The sequence below is a fragment of the Geotrypetes seraphini genome, chromosome 1 (assembly GCF_902459505.1).
Source record: "Geotrypetes seraphini chromosome 1, aGeoSer1.1, whole genome shotgun sequence".
NCBI lineage: Eukaryota > Metazoa > Chordata > Amphibia > Gymnophiona > Dermophiidae > Geotrypetes > Geotrypetes seraphini.
The window spans coordinates 457,589,470-457,601,981 of NC_047084.1; the positions used below are offsets into that span (position 1 = coordinate 457,589,470).

At 49.6% G+C, this 12,512-nt stretch overlaps 1 protein-coding gene across 1 annotated transcript in view; it reads right to left on the minus strand.

The window, feature by feature from the left end:
• Nucleotides 1-8,880, minus strand: part of TKTL1 (transketolase like 1) — an 83,400-nt gene extending 74,520 nt beyond the window's left edge. The window contains exon 1 of the mRNA XM_033922312.1: nt 8,645-8,880. Coding sequence (XP_033778203.1) covers nt 8,645-8,751 — 107 coding nt within the window. The 5' untranslated portion in view covers nt 8,752-8,880. The remainder of the gene's footprint in view (nt 1-8,644) is intronic.
• Nucleotides 8,881-12,512: the final 3,632 nt, after the last annotated feature.

The following is a 12,512-nucleotide window of genomic DNA, read 5'->3' on the forward strand; positions in this document are numbered from 1 at the left end:
CCCATCGCTGGCGAAGTTGCCTACTCCCTCTTACCACTTAAGTCAAACACCACCACCCAAGAGATGCCCACTACCTCCCGCTAAGCAATGCCCCCTCCCCTTACCTTATTTACGATGGCTGGCTGGAGGAATGCCTACTCCCTCCAGCCAGCAGGCCTGTCTCTTCAAAATGGTGGGCCTTCCCCTCCCCAGTGCATACTGGGATGTACCAGGGAAGGGCCTATGGCTCCAATTGGCCCAGGTTGTTTAAGGCCCCTCCTATGGGTCAAAGCCTTAGAACCCTCCCCGGCCCATCCCAGGATGCACTGTGGAGGGGAAGGCCTGCCATTTTGAAGAGGTGGACTTACTGGCCAAAGGGAATAGGCATCCCTCTGGCCAGCCATCGTAAATAAGAGGGAGAGAGCAGGCATCTCTCCCGCTGCTGGGGGAGGCTTGTCAGCGGGAGGGGGCATCTTTCTTGCTGCCAGGGGTAAGAGTGTCATGGGGCATTGCTTGGCCGCAGGAGGAAGTGGACATCTCTCCTACTGCCATGTATGTGGGGGTGCTTGAATTCAGCAGAGGGAGGTAGTGGGCATCTCTCCCGCTGCCATGGTGGTTGGGGGATGAGTTAACAGTGTCGGGTGATTGTGCAACGTGTGAGGAGAGAGTGGGCATCTCTCCTGCCGATCTTCAATTTTTTTTATTATTATTATTTCAGTTTGCCGGGGGGGGCACTGATCAGAAAGTAAGGCAACATCAGCTCAAACCTGTCTAAATTTTGGCCTCAAATGTACAATGAGATTAGAGAATCACTCCGCGATTATAGAGATTTTAATATTAATGACCTCATATTACATTTTGCAGAGACAACCAGAAAACTCGGAAAAGACCATGGTTAAGGCGATTTAATAGTCAGCCACTAAAATATATGCACGCTAAATCGGCTAGAACCAGTTTAGCAAGAATGTTAAAGGCCGATTTCAGTTTTGAGAATCTTGACCCTAGTGATAAAAGCACAGTTACTTACCGTAACAGGTGTTATCCAGGGACATCAGGCAGATATTCTCTACATGTGGGTGATGTCATCCACGGAGCCCCGACGTGGACAGCTTTTCAAGCAAACTTGATTGAAGATTTCAAGTTTGCTGATGCTGCACCACGCATGTGTGTGCCTTCCTGCTCCATTAGAGGGCGCATTCCCTCTTTGTGGTCTTCAGTTCAGATAGCTAGCAAAGAAGCCAACCCCGGGGAGGTGGGAGGGTTGCGAGAATATCTGCCTGCTGTCCCTGGATAACACCTGTTATGGTAAGTAACTGAGCTTTATCCAAGGACAAGCAGGCAGCATATTCTCTACATGTGGGTGACCTCCAAGCTAACCAAAAAGGGACAGAGGGAAGTTGGCAATTCAGGAAAACAGATTACACAAAACCGACTGGCCAAAGCGGCCGTTGCTCCTGGGTGAAGTATCCAGACAGTAGTGAGAGGTGAAGGTATGAACCGAAGACCAAGTGGCAGCCTTGCAGATCTCCTCAATTGGCGTGGACCTGAGGAAAGCGACAGAAGCCGCCATCGCTCGGACTTTATGTCCCGTGACTCGACCATGCAGCGAGAGACCAGCCTGAGCGTAGCAAAAGGAAATACAAGCAGCCAACCAGTTGGACAAGGTGCGCTTGGAAACAGGACGTCCCAACCGATTAGGATCAAAAGACAAGAACAATTGAGGAACCTTCCGATGAGACTGGGTGCATTGGAGATAGAATGCCAACACCCTCTTACAGTCAAGAGTATGAAGTGCCACCACTCCAGGATGAGAGTGCGGCTTCAGAAAAAACAGCGGAGAACAATAGACTGGTTAAGGTGAAAATCTGACACCATCTTAGGAAAGAACTTGGGATGAGTGCGGAGGACCACCTTGTCATGATGAAAAACAGTAAAAGACGGGTCCACAACCAAAGCCTGCAGCTCACAAACCCTGCGGGCAGAGGCGAGAGTAAACAGAAAAATCACCTTCCAAGTAAGGAACTTCAGATGACCTTTGTCCATGGGCTCAAACGGTGGTTTCATCAATTGAGCAAGGACCACATTCAGATCCCAAACCACAGGGGGAGGCTTGAGAGGAGGTGGACATTCAAGAGACCCCTCATGAAACAAGACACCAAGGGGTGGACAGACAGCGACTTCCCATCAAGCTGCCGATGGAAGGCGTCAATCACACGAAGATGTACACGAACAGAATTGGTTTTGAGGCCAGACCGAGACAAATTAAGCAAATAATCTAAAACTGAAGATAAAGAAGCAGACAAAGGTTCCACCTCATTCGAAGCACACCACGTGGCGAATCTAGTCCACTTCTGGGCAAAACATTGCCTAGGAGAAGCCTTCCGAGAAGCTTCTAGAACATTCCACACCGACTGGGACAACTCAAGGGAAGGAGTTAGGTGGAAAGGAACCAAGCCGTCAGATGTAGCGACTGCAGATTGGGATGCAGCAGCGAACCCCGACTGAGACAGCAGAGAAGGAAACACCGGCAGAAGTAGAGGATCCCTGACACCGAGTTGAAGCAGGGAAAACCACGGCTGCCGAGGCCACCGAGGAGCGATCAGAATAATGGTGGCGCGGGCAGTCTTCAGATGGACAAGAGTCCTCAGAATTAGCGGGAAGGGAGGAAACGCATACAGGAACCTGCCCGTCCAATCCAAAAGGAATGCATCGGCCTCGAGACGCTCCGAGGAGAACACTGGGAGCAGAACAGAAGCAACTTGCGATTGAGGGGCGAGGCGAAGAGATCTATCTGCGGAGTCCCCCACCAAAGAAACACCTGTCGCAGAGCCTGGGAATGGAGCGACCATTCATGCGGCTGCAGAAGGCGGCTCAACTTGTCCACCAGACAGTTGTGTTCGCCCTGGATATACACCGCCCGAAGAAAGATGTTGTGGCGGAACGCCCAATTCCAAAGGCGAAGAGCTTCCTTTCAAAGAGACAGGGAACCCGTACCCCCCCGTTTGTTTACATAATACATCACCACTTGGTTGTCCGTGCGTACGAGGACCACCCGATCCTGAAGCAGATGCCGGAAGGCCACCAGGGCATTGATGTGACAACGGCGGTCCGCACTCGACCAAAGGCCCTGCGTATGCAGCCCGTTGAGATGCGCCCCCCAAGTATACGCTGAAGAGTCCGTCGTGAGGACCTTGTGATGCGGAGGAGCGAAAAAGAGCAAACCTCTGGAAAGATTGGAAGAGCTGGTCCACCAACGGAGCGAGCGTTTCAAGGAGGGAGTCACCGCAATGCGATGAGAAACGGGATCCCGATCCTGCCACCACTGAGAGGCCAGAGTCCACTGAGGGACCCTTAGACGCAGCCTCGCGAACGGTGTGACATGCACAGTGGAGGCCATGTGCCCCAAGAGTACCATCATCTGCTTGGCTGAGACCGAAGTCCGCAGGGAAACCTGCTGGCTCAGCCGCACAAGAGTGGCCTGCCGAGGGGGAGGCAGGAATGACTGGAGGCGAACCGTGTCCAGCATGGCCCCAATAAAACTGAAGGGACTGAGAGGGGCACAACTGAGACTTGGGGAAAGTTCACCTCGAACCCCAGATGTTGAAGGAAGGTAATAGTCTGACGGGTCGCTGCAATAACCCCTTCCTTAGTCGAGGCCTTGATCAACCAATCGTCGAGGTACGGAAAAACCTGAAGGCCCCTTGACCGCAGAACCGCCGCCACCACCACGAGGCACTTCATAAAGACTCGCGGGAAGGAAGCAAGCCCGAACGGGAGGACCCTGTACTGCAGATGCAGGTCCCCGACCTGAAAGTGGAGGAACCAGCGACAGGCCGGATAAACTGGCACGCGAGTATAGGCCTCCTTCAGATCGAAGGAACACATCCAGTCACCCTCGTTCAGCAAACAGATACAAAACAGGAAGCGAGAGCATCCGGAACTTTTCCTGAACCAGGAACTTGTTCAGCTTCCAGAGGTCCAGGATAGGACGGAGGTCCCCGGTCTTCTTAGGGACCAGGAAGTACTGGGAGTAAAACCCCTGCCCCCGCTGAGAGGGGGGAACCTCCTTCACAGCCCGAAGATGAAGAAGAGCCCGAGCCTCCAGAAGGAGCAAGGGAAGCTGCGCTCGATTCGAAAGAGACCCTCCGGGAGGATTGTCCAGAGGCAACTTCCGGAAGTTCAGCGAATACCCCTCTCTGACAACGGAGAGGACTCACGCGTCCGAAGTGATGCGGGTCCAGGCCAGATAGAACGCCCGTAGACGGCCCTCGATAGGAAGAGGGGCGAGTGCCGAAGCGGAGGGGGCCCATCCCCATCCACTCAAAAAGATGGCAAGGGCTTAGACACAGCAGGGGTCTGAGGCTTAGGGGGAGCCCGTTGCTGCCGCTGGCGACGAGAGAAGGCAGGTGTAGACTTCTGCAGGTACTGCTGGGGCAGCAGCCGATACGCCTTTGAAGGAGTGGACTTCGACTTAGGGCGCACCAAGGAAGCAAAGGACCGCTCGTGCTCCGAGAGGCGCTTAGTGGCCGCCTCAATCGAGTCATCAAAGAGCTCGTTCCCCACACAGGGGAGATTCGCTAAGCGGTCCTGAAGGTTGGGGTCCATATCAACAATGCGAAGCCACACCAAACGGCGCATGGCGACCGCAAAGGAGGAGACCCGAGAGGAAAGCTCTAAGGCATCGTAAACGGCATGGAACAAATGCAGACGAAGCTGCAAAAGAGAGTCCACCAGCAGCCCAAACTCCGCACGGCGAGAGGCCGGCAAATCACCCTGAAAGCCGGCAAAGATTTGACAAGTACCTTCAGATACGAGGTGAACGAGAAGGTGAACGAGAAGACCCGGTTGGCCATCATGGAATTTTGGTAGAGGCGTCTACCGAACTTATCCATGGTCCTCCCTTCCCGGCGGGACAGCCGCGGAGACCCTAGAGGGGTGAGACTTCTTCAGGGAAGACTCGACCAGCAAAGACTGGTGCGAAAGCTGCGCCTTCTCAAACCCCAGGCATGGGACAGTCCGGTATCTAGACTCCATTATGGACCGAATGGCGGGGACCGCATAAGGGATCTCGAAATTTCGGAAGAAAGCCTGGCGCAGGGCCGGATTCAAAGGGAGCCGCAAAGACTCCCGAGGAGGACAAGGGAGGTCCATCTCCTCCAGGAACTCCTTGGTATACTTGGAGTCGGATTGGAGGTCAAGATTGAGCGCTCTCCCCATGTCCTGGACAAACCATGTGAAGGAAGAAGGGCGACCCTCCGACCGATCCTCAAGAGGGGTGGTCGAGCGAGACCGCATCGCCGCCGAAAAGGAGGGCGAGGCCTCCCGAGAGTAGTGTGGCGGCCTATCAGTGTCACCATGGCTGGAACCCCAGGACGCTCCACTACAGGAATGCGGCGGGGTTGAGGACCGCCTGCGCCTCAAGGACGCCCGAGGCGAGGACCCCGGGGTTCGAGGCACCGAGGGCTGCTACCGAGGCGACACACCTCGGGACACAGAGGGGGAGCCTCTCAACGCTCAATGCCCCCCGGGGCAGAGCCCCGGACCAGGCCGGCGACTTAAACAATCGGGGGTTGGACAAGGACAACTCCGAGACCCGAAGAGCCTCAGTCCCGCGACCCAGAGACGGGGTCGAGGTACGTCCCGAGGCGAAGAGTTGGAGGAAGAAAGACGCCGAGACCGACGCACCTTGCCCCGCGGGGCCTCGACAGGACGCTCAGGCAGGTCTACCGGCTGCGAGGTCGAGGCCGGAGTCAAACGGGCCAAAACCGAGGAGAGCTCCAAGGATATCAAGGCCCGCAGCATATCCTAGAACACCGGCACCGAGACCATTGATGGTCTATCAGGTGCAGCAGTGCATTCCACCGAGGGCGACCTCAAGGATGAGTATTCCCTTGAGGCAGAAGCACGCTTGGAAGGCTTGGACAAGACCGGGAGGAGCGCACTCCCACCATGGACGGCCGGAGACGCCGAAGCCGGCTTCCTCGCCAGCACTAACCCTGAAGAAGGAAGAGGGGACTTACCCATAGCCTAGGTCTTCGAAGTCTGGGTCGAGCCCTTCGAGGTCGAGGTCTTAGCCGAGGCCGAGGTCTTTGCCGAGGCCGAGGTCTTCAAAGCTGACGTTGAGGCCGGGGCCGAGACTGGAGCCACCGGCTCTCCAGCAAAAAGTTCAGCCATGCGTGCCCGACGCTGCCACAGGGCACGATTCTGAAAAGTAGCACACCTGGGGCAAGTGTCGGTCGGATGGTCAGCCCCCCAGGCACAAGATACACCACCGATGCGGGTCGGTGATTGACAACAGCCGACAGCACTGGGTGCACTTTTTAAACCCGGTAAGAGGCCGGGACATAGAGGGGAAAAAACGGCCGAGTCAAGGCCAGGCGGCCACGGCAAACCGGGAGCCCCCGGATGCCAGTCCAAAATCACGGAAGTCAAAAACTTTTTTTTTTTAAACCCGAAGGTAAAAAGGCGCACAGCGACTCCGAGAAAAAACAAAGAAGTCGCGGTGCTAGAAAGGCACTTTAACACAGAGAAAAACGATAGGGCTTTCTGGCTCCGCGGAAAACTAAGAACTGAAGACCATGAGGAAGGGATGCGCCCTCTAGTGGAGCAGGAAGGCACACACATGCGTGGTGCAGCACCAGCAAACTTGAAATCTTCAATCAAGTTTGCTTGAAAAGCTGTCCGCGTCGGGGCTCTGTGGATGACGTCACCCACATGTAGAGAATATGCTGCCTGCTTGTCCTGGGATAATACAAAGACAGTTCAAACAGTCTCTTCCCTGCTCCCCCCTCCAGGCAGTCATGGCTATAGCTTAAGGGTGACACCTAGTGGTTGCATTTGGATTTTGGAAGGAATCCAACTGCATGGGCTCCTGGTTTTTTTGTTGCACTGATAAACCAAAAAGTTACATTCCCTCATAGCTTACATGGGTAAAATATAAACCTTGGGTGGTTAAGGATGTTGTAAATGAAGGCTCATGATACTGGATCCTGTAACAAAGCTGGTAGTTCAAAAGAAGCCCCCACCACACCACCCTTGGCAATCATGTCCAGTACTTGAGACTAATAGAAGGCATTTAAGCCATTCAAACTCTCATCCAAAATCCAAGCAAAAGAATTGCTTCCAGCTCTGTTTAACTGGTGAAAAAAAACCAACCCAATGCTAGCGGGATGCATTTAAAATACAAACCCCTCCCTTAATACAGTACCCATTCAGGATTTGTGTCCCTTATTAGAAAGCCAGTCTCTTCCACAACGAGTTTTTTCAGCTCTTTCACCCCGCCCTAGAATTCTACACTGCCTTATGACAGGAGTAAGAAGTAGCTTCTGCTTTAGAAGCCTTATCAAAAATGCATTTAATCCCAGATTGATAAAGTTTGGTCACCCACTGTCTCTTACCAAAATACATAATATTTAGGCAATCACATTTTTTTTTCATTTATTATTCGTTCCACATTTATTGTCTTAATTGTTCATCTTTTAGAATGAATACCGTTTCTATTTGTATACCATGCTCGACAACGTCTACCCTTATGCTGCATTTTTCCAGTGTTGTGCATTACAATGGGTTTTGTAGAAATTTCTTTGCAATGTTCCTTATCGTGGTATACGGTTATAAAAATAAATGTAAAACTTATGCATTTAATCCAAAGTGTGTCAACATTATTTTCTTTAACAGAAAGAGAGGACGAATCTAAAATAGTCCCTAACCAGAAGGAAAGTTTAAGCCATGAAAGCCTAGAAATGAATCAGGAAAGGGGTCTTTTGTACCAAGTTAGAGCACATACTACCCAAACGGATCTCGGGTAACCAGCATGCCTCAACAAAATTTAGGCAAGAGTGGGTTAACTGATCCATCTGCTTCTAACTAAAAAGGGGTATAAGGCTACAAATGGGCAAAGAATTTCCTGTAAGGTTATCTTTAGAAAGCTCCCCTCCGCCCCAATAGGAATGTAAGCCCCCCTCTCAGAAAAAAAAAAATAAACGTGAGGATCCTCTGTCCCAAATCCATCAATGTGGCCCGTCAGGGGGCAGTGATCGTGTATCCACGTGAGGTGGACAAGCATATAAGAAATTAAAGCATTACTCCCATTGTAAGATATTAACTGGTACCCCAGTAAAGAGGCTTTTAATACTTATAGAGGGGGGGAGTTTAACCATAGCCTACACTTTATATACAGCCTCACTTTGCTCACTTTCTCTGAAATTAAAAAATAAAACCACCCCCCTCCCACCTCCTCACTAGACAATAAGATAAATGCGAACACTATTTAAGCCTCGCCTACCCCCTAACCTCTGCTAAAGGAAAGACTTCTTTGGTACCACTGAAAACAGAATTATACCTGCTTAAAAACACGTCTAACGTTTTAAGCACGATTTTGGTCAATGCACAGGAGAGGAGTCATGATCTGCTAATTAGGAATTAAATCAGAAAGTACAGTAAAGTCGCTTCAGCTCACATTTGCAAAGAAATGCGACGCTGCGAGCGCGAGAGGGCGGGAAAGATCTGCTCTCGGGAGTTCCAGCTACACGCGGCCGCGCGCTAAAGCCCGGGGGGGGGGGGAGGGAAAGGACTGAGCCTGAGAATCGGCACCGGCAGCACATGTCCGAGTCCTGCTGCGAGAGACCGCTCGCACCTCCTGCTCCCTTCCGATTCCGGTGCTCACCCAGAGTTAGAGGCACATGTCGCCCGGATAGAGTGGATCCTGAGGCGGTTGGCCACATCCCTTAAGGCCTGCAGGGTCTTCTCCTCTGGTTTTTTGTAGCTGGCCATGCCGTTCTCTTGCTGATTCTCTTCTACCACCGCACTGCTTAAAAGCTGTGCAATAGAAAGAAGCAACTCTACGGCTGGGTCCTTTGAAATAGTGAGTGCCCCTCCCCCGCAGGAAATGAGCTCAGATCGGGAGGGGGACGGGGGCTCAGTCCTCTCTTATCGGTGGCATTTTGCTTGCAGTGAGCTGATTCATCTGTACTTGAGGTTAAAAGAAACAAACAAAAAAGCTAGCCTCATGATTCTTGCACCGCTAGATGTAGTGCGCTCCCAGTTGTTTGCAAAAAAATAAAAATAGCAATCAGAATGCAGTAGAAATCTCTTTTTTTTCTTATTTCTTTAGAGAGCTATATAGCTGTGATCCATTTTGTTTACTAAATCGATGTAGCGTGAACCTGTAACCTATATTTTAACATACGATACTAGAAAATATGGGCTTGTAAACTTCTGGGTCTCATTCAGGCGAAGTCTCCAGGTAGGCTTGTCTTGGAGTAAAGAATGAACCACACTGTAAAAAAAAAAAAAATTAAAACCCTGGTTTATATATTTCAAATATTTTTCTAGTGCTCCTGTTGATACTTTTATTGTACCAGTTTCATCTAGAGCTGAGTGTAATATATACAGGCAACACACTGGGGGCGCATGGTGTGGAATTTATATCACTACTAGCTGATGCCCCGACGTTGCACGGGTATTTAATTATAGCAATAACACTGTAAATGGATTCAAATAAAGATACTTTATAGTGGTGAATGAAATTATTTTTTTACAGCTTAATAAAAAGTACAATTATAATTATAATGTGAAATATTTGACAAAATGAATACAATACAACTAACACAAAACGTGATTATAAACAACATTTTTAGTTTCACCTCCTGGAGCAAGAACATATAAATTCTTGGGTGAACCCAGCCTTGAGCAAGCAACATAGAGTTGTGGGCCGCGAGATCCCCAGAACATATCACCCCAGGTAGTGAGGGATCTGCATACCAAGTTTCGTTCAAATCGGTCAAGCCGTTTTTGAATTACTGTGAGAATGGCAGCTTTTTACATTTTTTTCCATTGACATGAATGGGTGAAATCTGATTTTCTGTTTGTAGCTCCGCCCACGTGTGCAGGTGGGCCGCAAGACCCCCAGAACATATCACCCCAGGTAGTGAAGGATCTGCATACCAAGTTTCGTTCAAATCGGTCAAGCCGTTTTTGAATTACTGTGAGAATGGCAGCATTTTACATTTTTTCCATTGACATGAATGGGTGAAATCTGATTTTCTGTTTGTAGCTCCGCCCACGTGTGCAGGTGGGCCGCAAGACCCCCAGAACATATCACCCCAGGTAGTGAAGGATCTGCATACCAAGTTTCGTTCAAATCGGTCAAGCCGTTTTTGAATTACTGTGAGAATGGCAGCATTTTACATTTTTTCCATTGACATGAATGGGTGAAATCTGATTTTCTGTTTGTAGCTCCGCCCACGTGTGCAGGTGGGCCGCAAGACCCCCAGAACATATCACCCCAGGTAGTGAAGGATCTGCATACCAAGTTTCGTTCAAATCGGTCAAGCCGTTTTTGAATTACTGTGAGAATGGCAGCTTTTTACATTTTTTCCATTGACATGAATGGGTGAAATCTGATTTTCTGTTTGTAGCTCCGCCCACGTGTGCAGGTGAGCCGCGAGACCCCCAGAACATATCATCCCAGGAAGTGAGGGATCTGCATACCAAGTTTCGTTCAAATCGGTCAAGCTGTTTTTGCGTGATCGCGGCACATACACACATACATACCTCCGATTTTATATATATAGATTCCCAGCACACTTCAAACAATTTTGAAAGAGCCTCCAAAGTAGGGGGAGACCATCTCATGAAGTTAATCTCAGAAACACCTGCAAGGGGGGGCTCCCTTTACACTTCAGGCCCCCTGCACTGAGAAGTTTGATCAGCCTGGTGGCACCTAAAACAAATTAGTTTATTTCTCTGTCTTTCTGCCAGATTTTCCTGGTGGCTGTCTGTAATTCTATATTTTCCAGCACATCTCATGCCTTTGCTTTCTCTGGGTGACTGTGGTGTAGGCCCAAATTTAGGAGTAGGCAAGATAAGTAGCAGGGCTGGTTTAAGGGACTATGGTACCCTCAGCCAACTTTTGCATTGGCACCCCTCCATTCCCACAATCTCCTTCCCTCCCCTCTCCACCTGTGATCTGGTATCTCCCCCTCTCTCTCAAGTTTCCCCCTCCTGCTAGTTCATGTTAGGTACTAACTTAAGGATGATGATAAAGAGTGCCAAAATCCCAGTCTGACATCTATCCCTCTAGAAGTCTGAACAGGTAGACTGGACTAGGAACTCGGCACTCTATCGTGATAACCAGTGCCCTGACCTCACCTGGTCCATAGGTTGAGCCAGTCCTGATCAGTAGCATAGCCAGGCTGCCAATTTTGGGTGGAACTGAGCCCAAAATGAGTAGGCCTGCCTATTCATAGCTGACCACTGGGCAAGATCAGTAACTGCAGAAAGATCACCCAGAGAGTGGAAGAAAGCTGGAACGCTCTTCCAGAGGCTGTTTCAGGGGAAAACACCCTCCAAGGATTCAAGACAAAGTTAGACAAGTTTCTGCTGTACAAGAACGTGCGCTGGTAGGGCTAGTCTCAGTTAAGGTGCTGGTCTTAGACCAGAGGGCCGCCGCGTGAGCGGACTGCTGGGCATGATGGACCACTGGTCTGACCCAGCAGTGGCAATTCTTATGTTCTGCAGCCTTGACCCCAATTCACACAGCCACAGAAAGTGCTGCATCCCTGGATAACACAGGATATCTTAGGATATAGAGAACCCACCCAGGTTGTGACTCCAAAGATAAGTTTGGCAACCTACAGTCTAGGAAGCTCTAGCTTAGGCCACAATTTTCAAGAGCCCAAATACTAAGGCCAAAGAAAACCTGCTCTTTCGTGCCTTAAAACCGTGTAATATCATCACTGCAAAAGGCCATTAACTTCATATCCTGGGACCCTCCACCTGCCTCCCCTCTCCAGATTATGGGCACCAAAAACTTAAATCTAGTCCTGCTGTCGTAGGGAAAATTGCAGGACAATGGTTCCTGGATCCGATCCAGCATAGGCATTCTTCTCTCCCTCGGTTCAAGTTCTGCTGAATGTTGGGGGAGGGGGGATTGCATAATGTATGTTCTAGTAGTGCATATTCTAGTAGTGAATTCATACAACTCCCATTTCCCATTGTTTCTTAGCATAGAAACACCCAAACTGAATATTTTTCAAAAAGATATTCCATTCCATTATTATATAATTTCCCAATAATAATTTGTAAGAGCAGGTGCTTAAATACAGTAAGTTTAAAGCCAAATATACAATTCTGATACACAAATTATTTATTCTGCTGGGGTTTCCATTCTAGAAAATCAAAATTCTTACACCTTTTAACAGGCAAGGCTCTTTATTGTGATATTATGAGATAACATCATTTATTTTAAATTTATTCATAGTCCTGGGCTAGTACTCCGACATGTCTGCTGCTTCTGAATTAGTCTCTTTAGGGGCCCTTTTATAAAGCTTCAAAAAACATCAACACGTGCTTACCACAACAAAAAATGGCTCACTATAAGATGTGCTGAGGCATCCCATGGTAATTTTGGAATGTGCCCCCACGCAATTTATTTTTTTGTGCTATGGGCATGTTTTGTGCTAATTGGGAAGCGGAAGTATGAACATGTATCCCCTTTACTGGAAAAACTTCATTGGCTTCCAGTCTGTTTC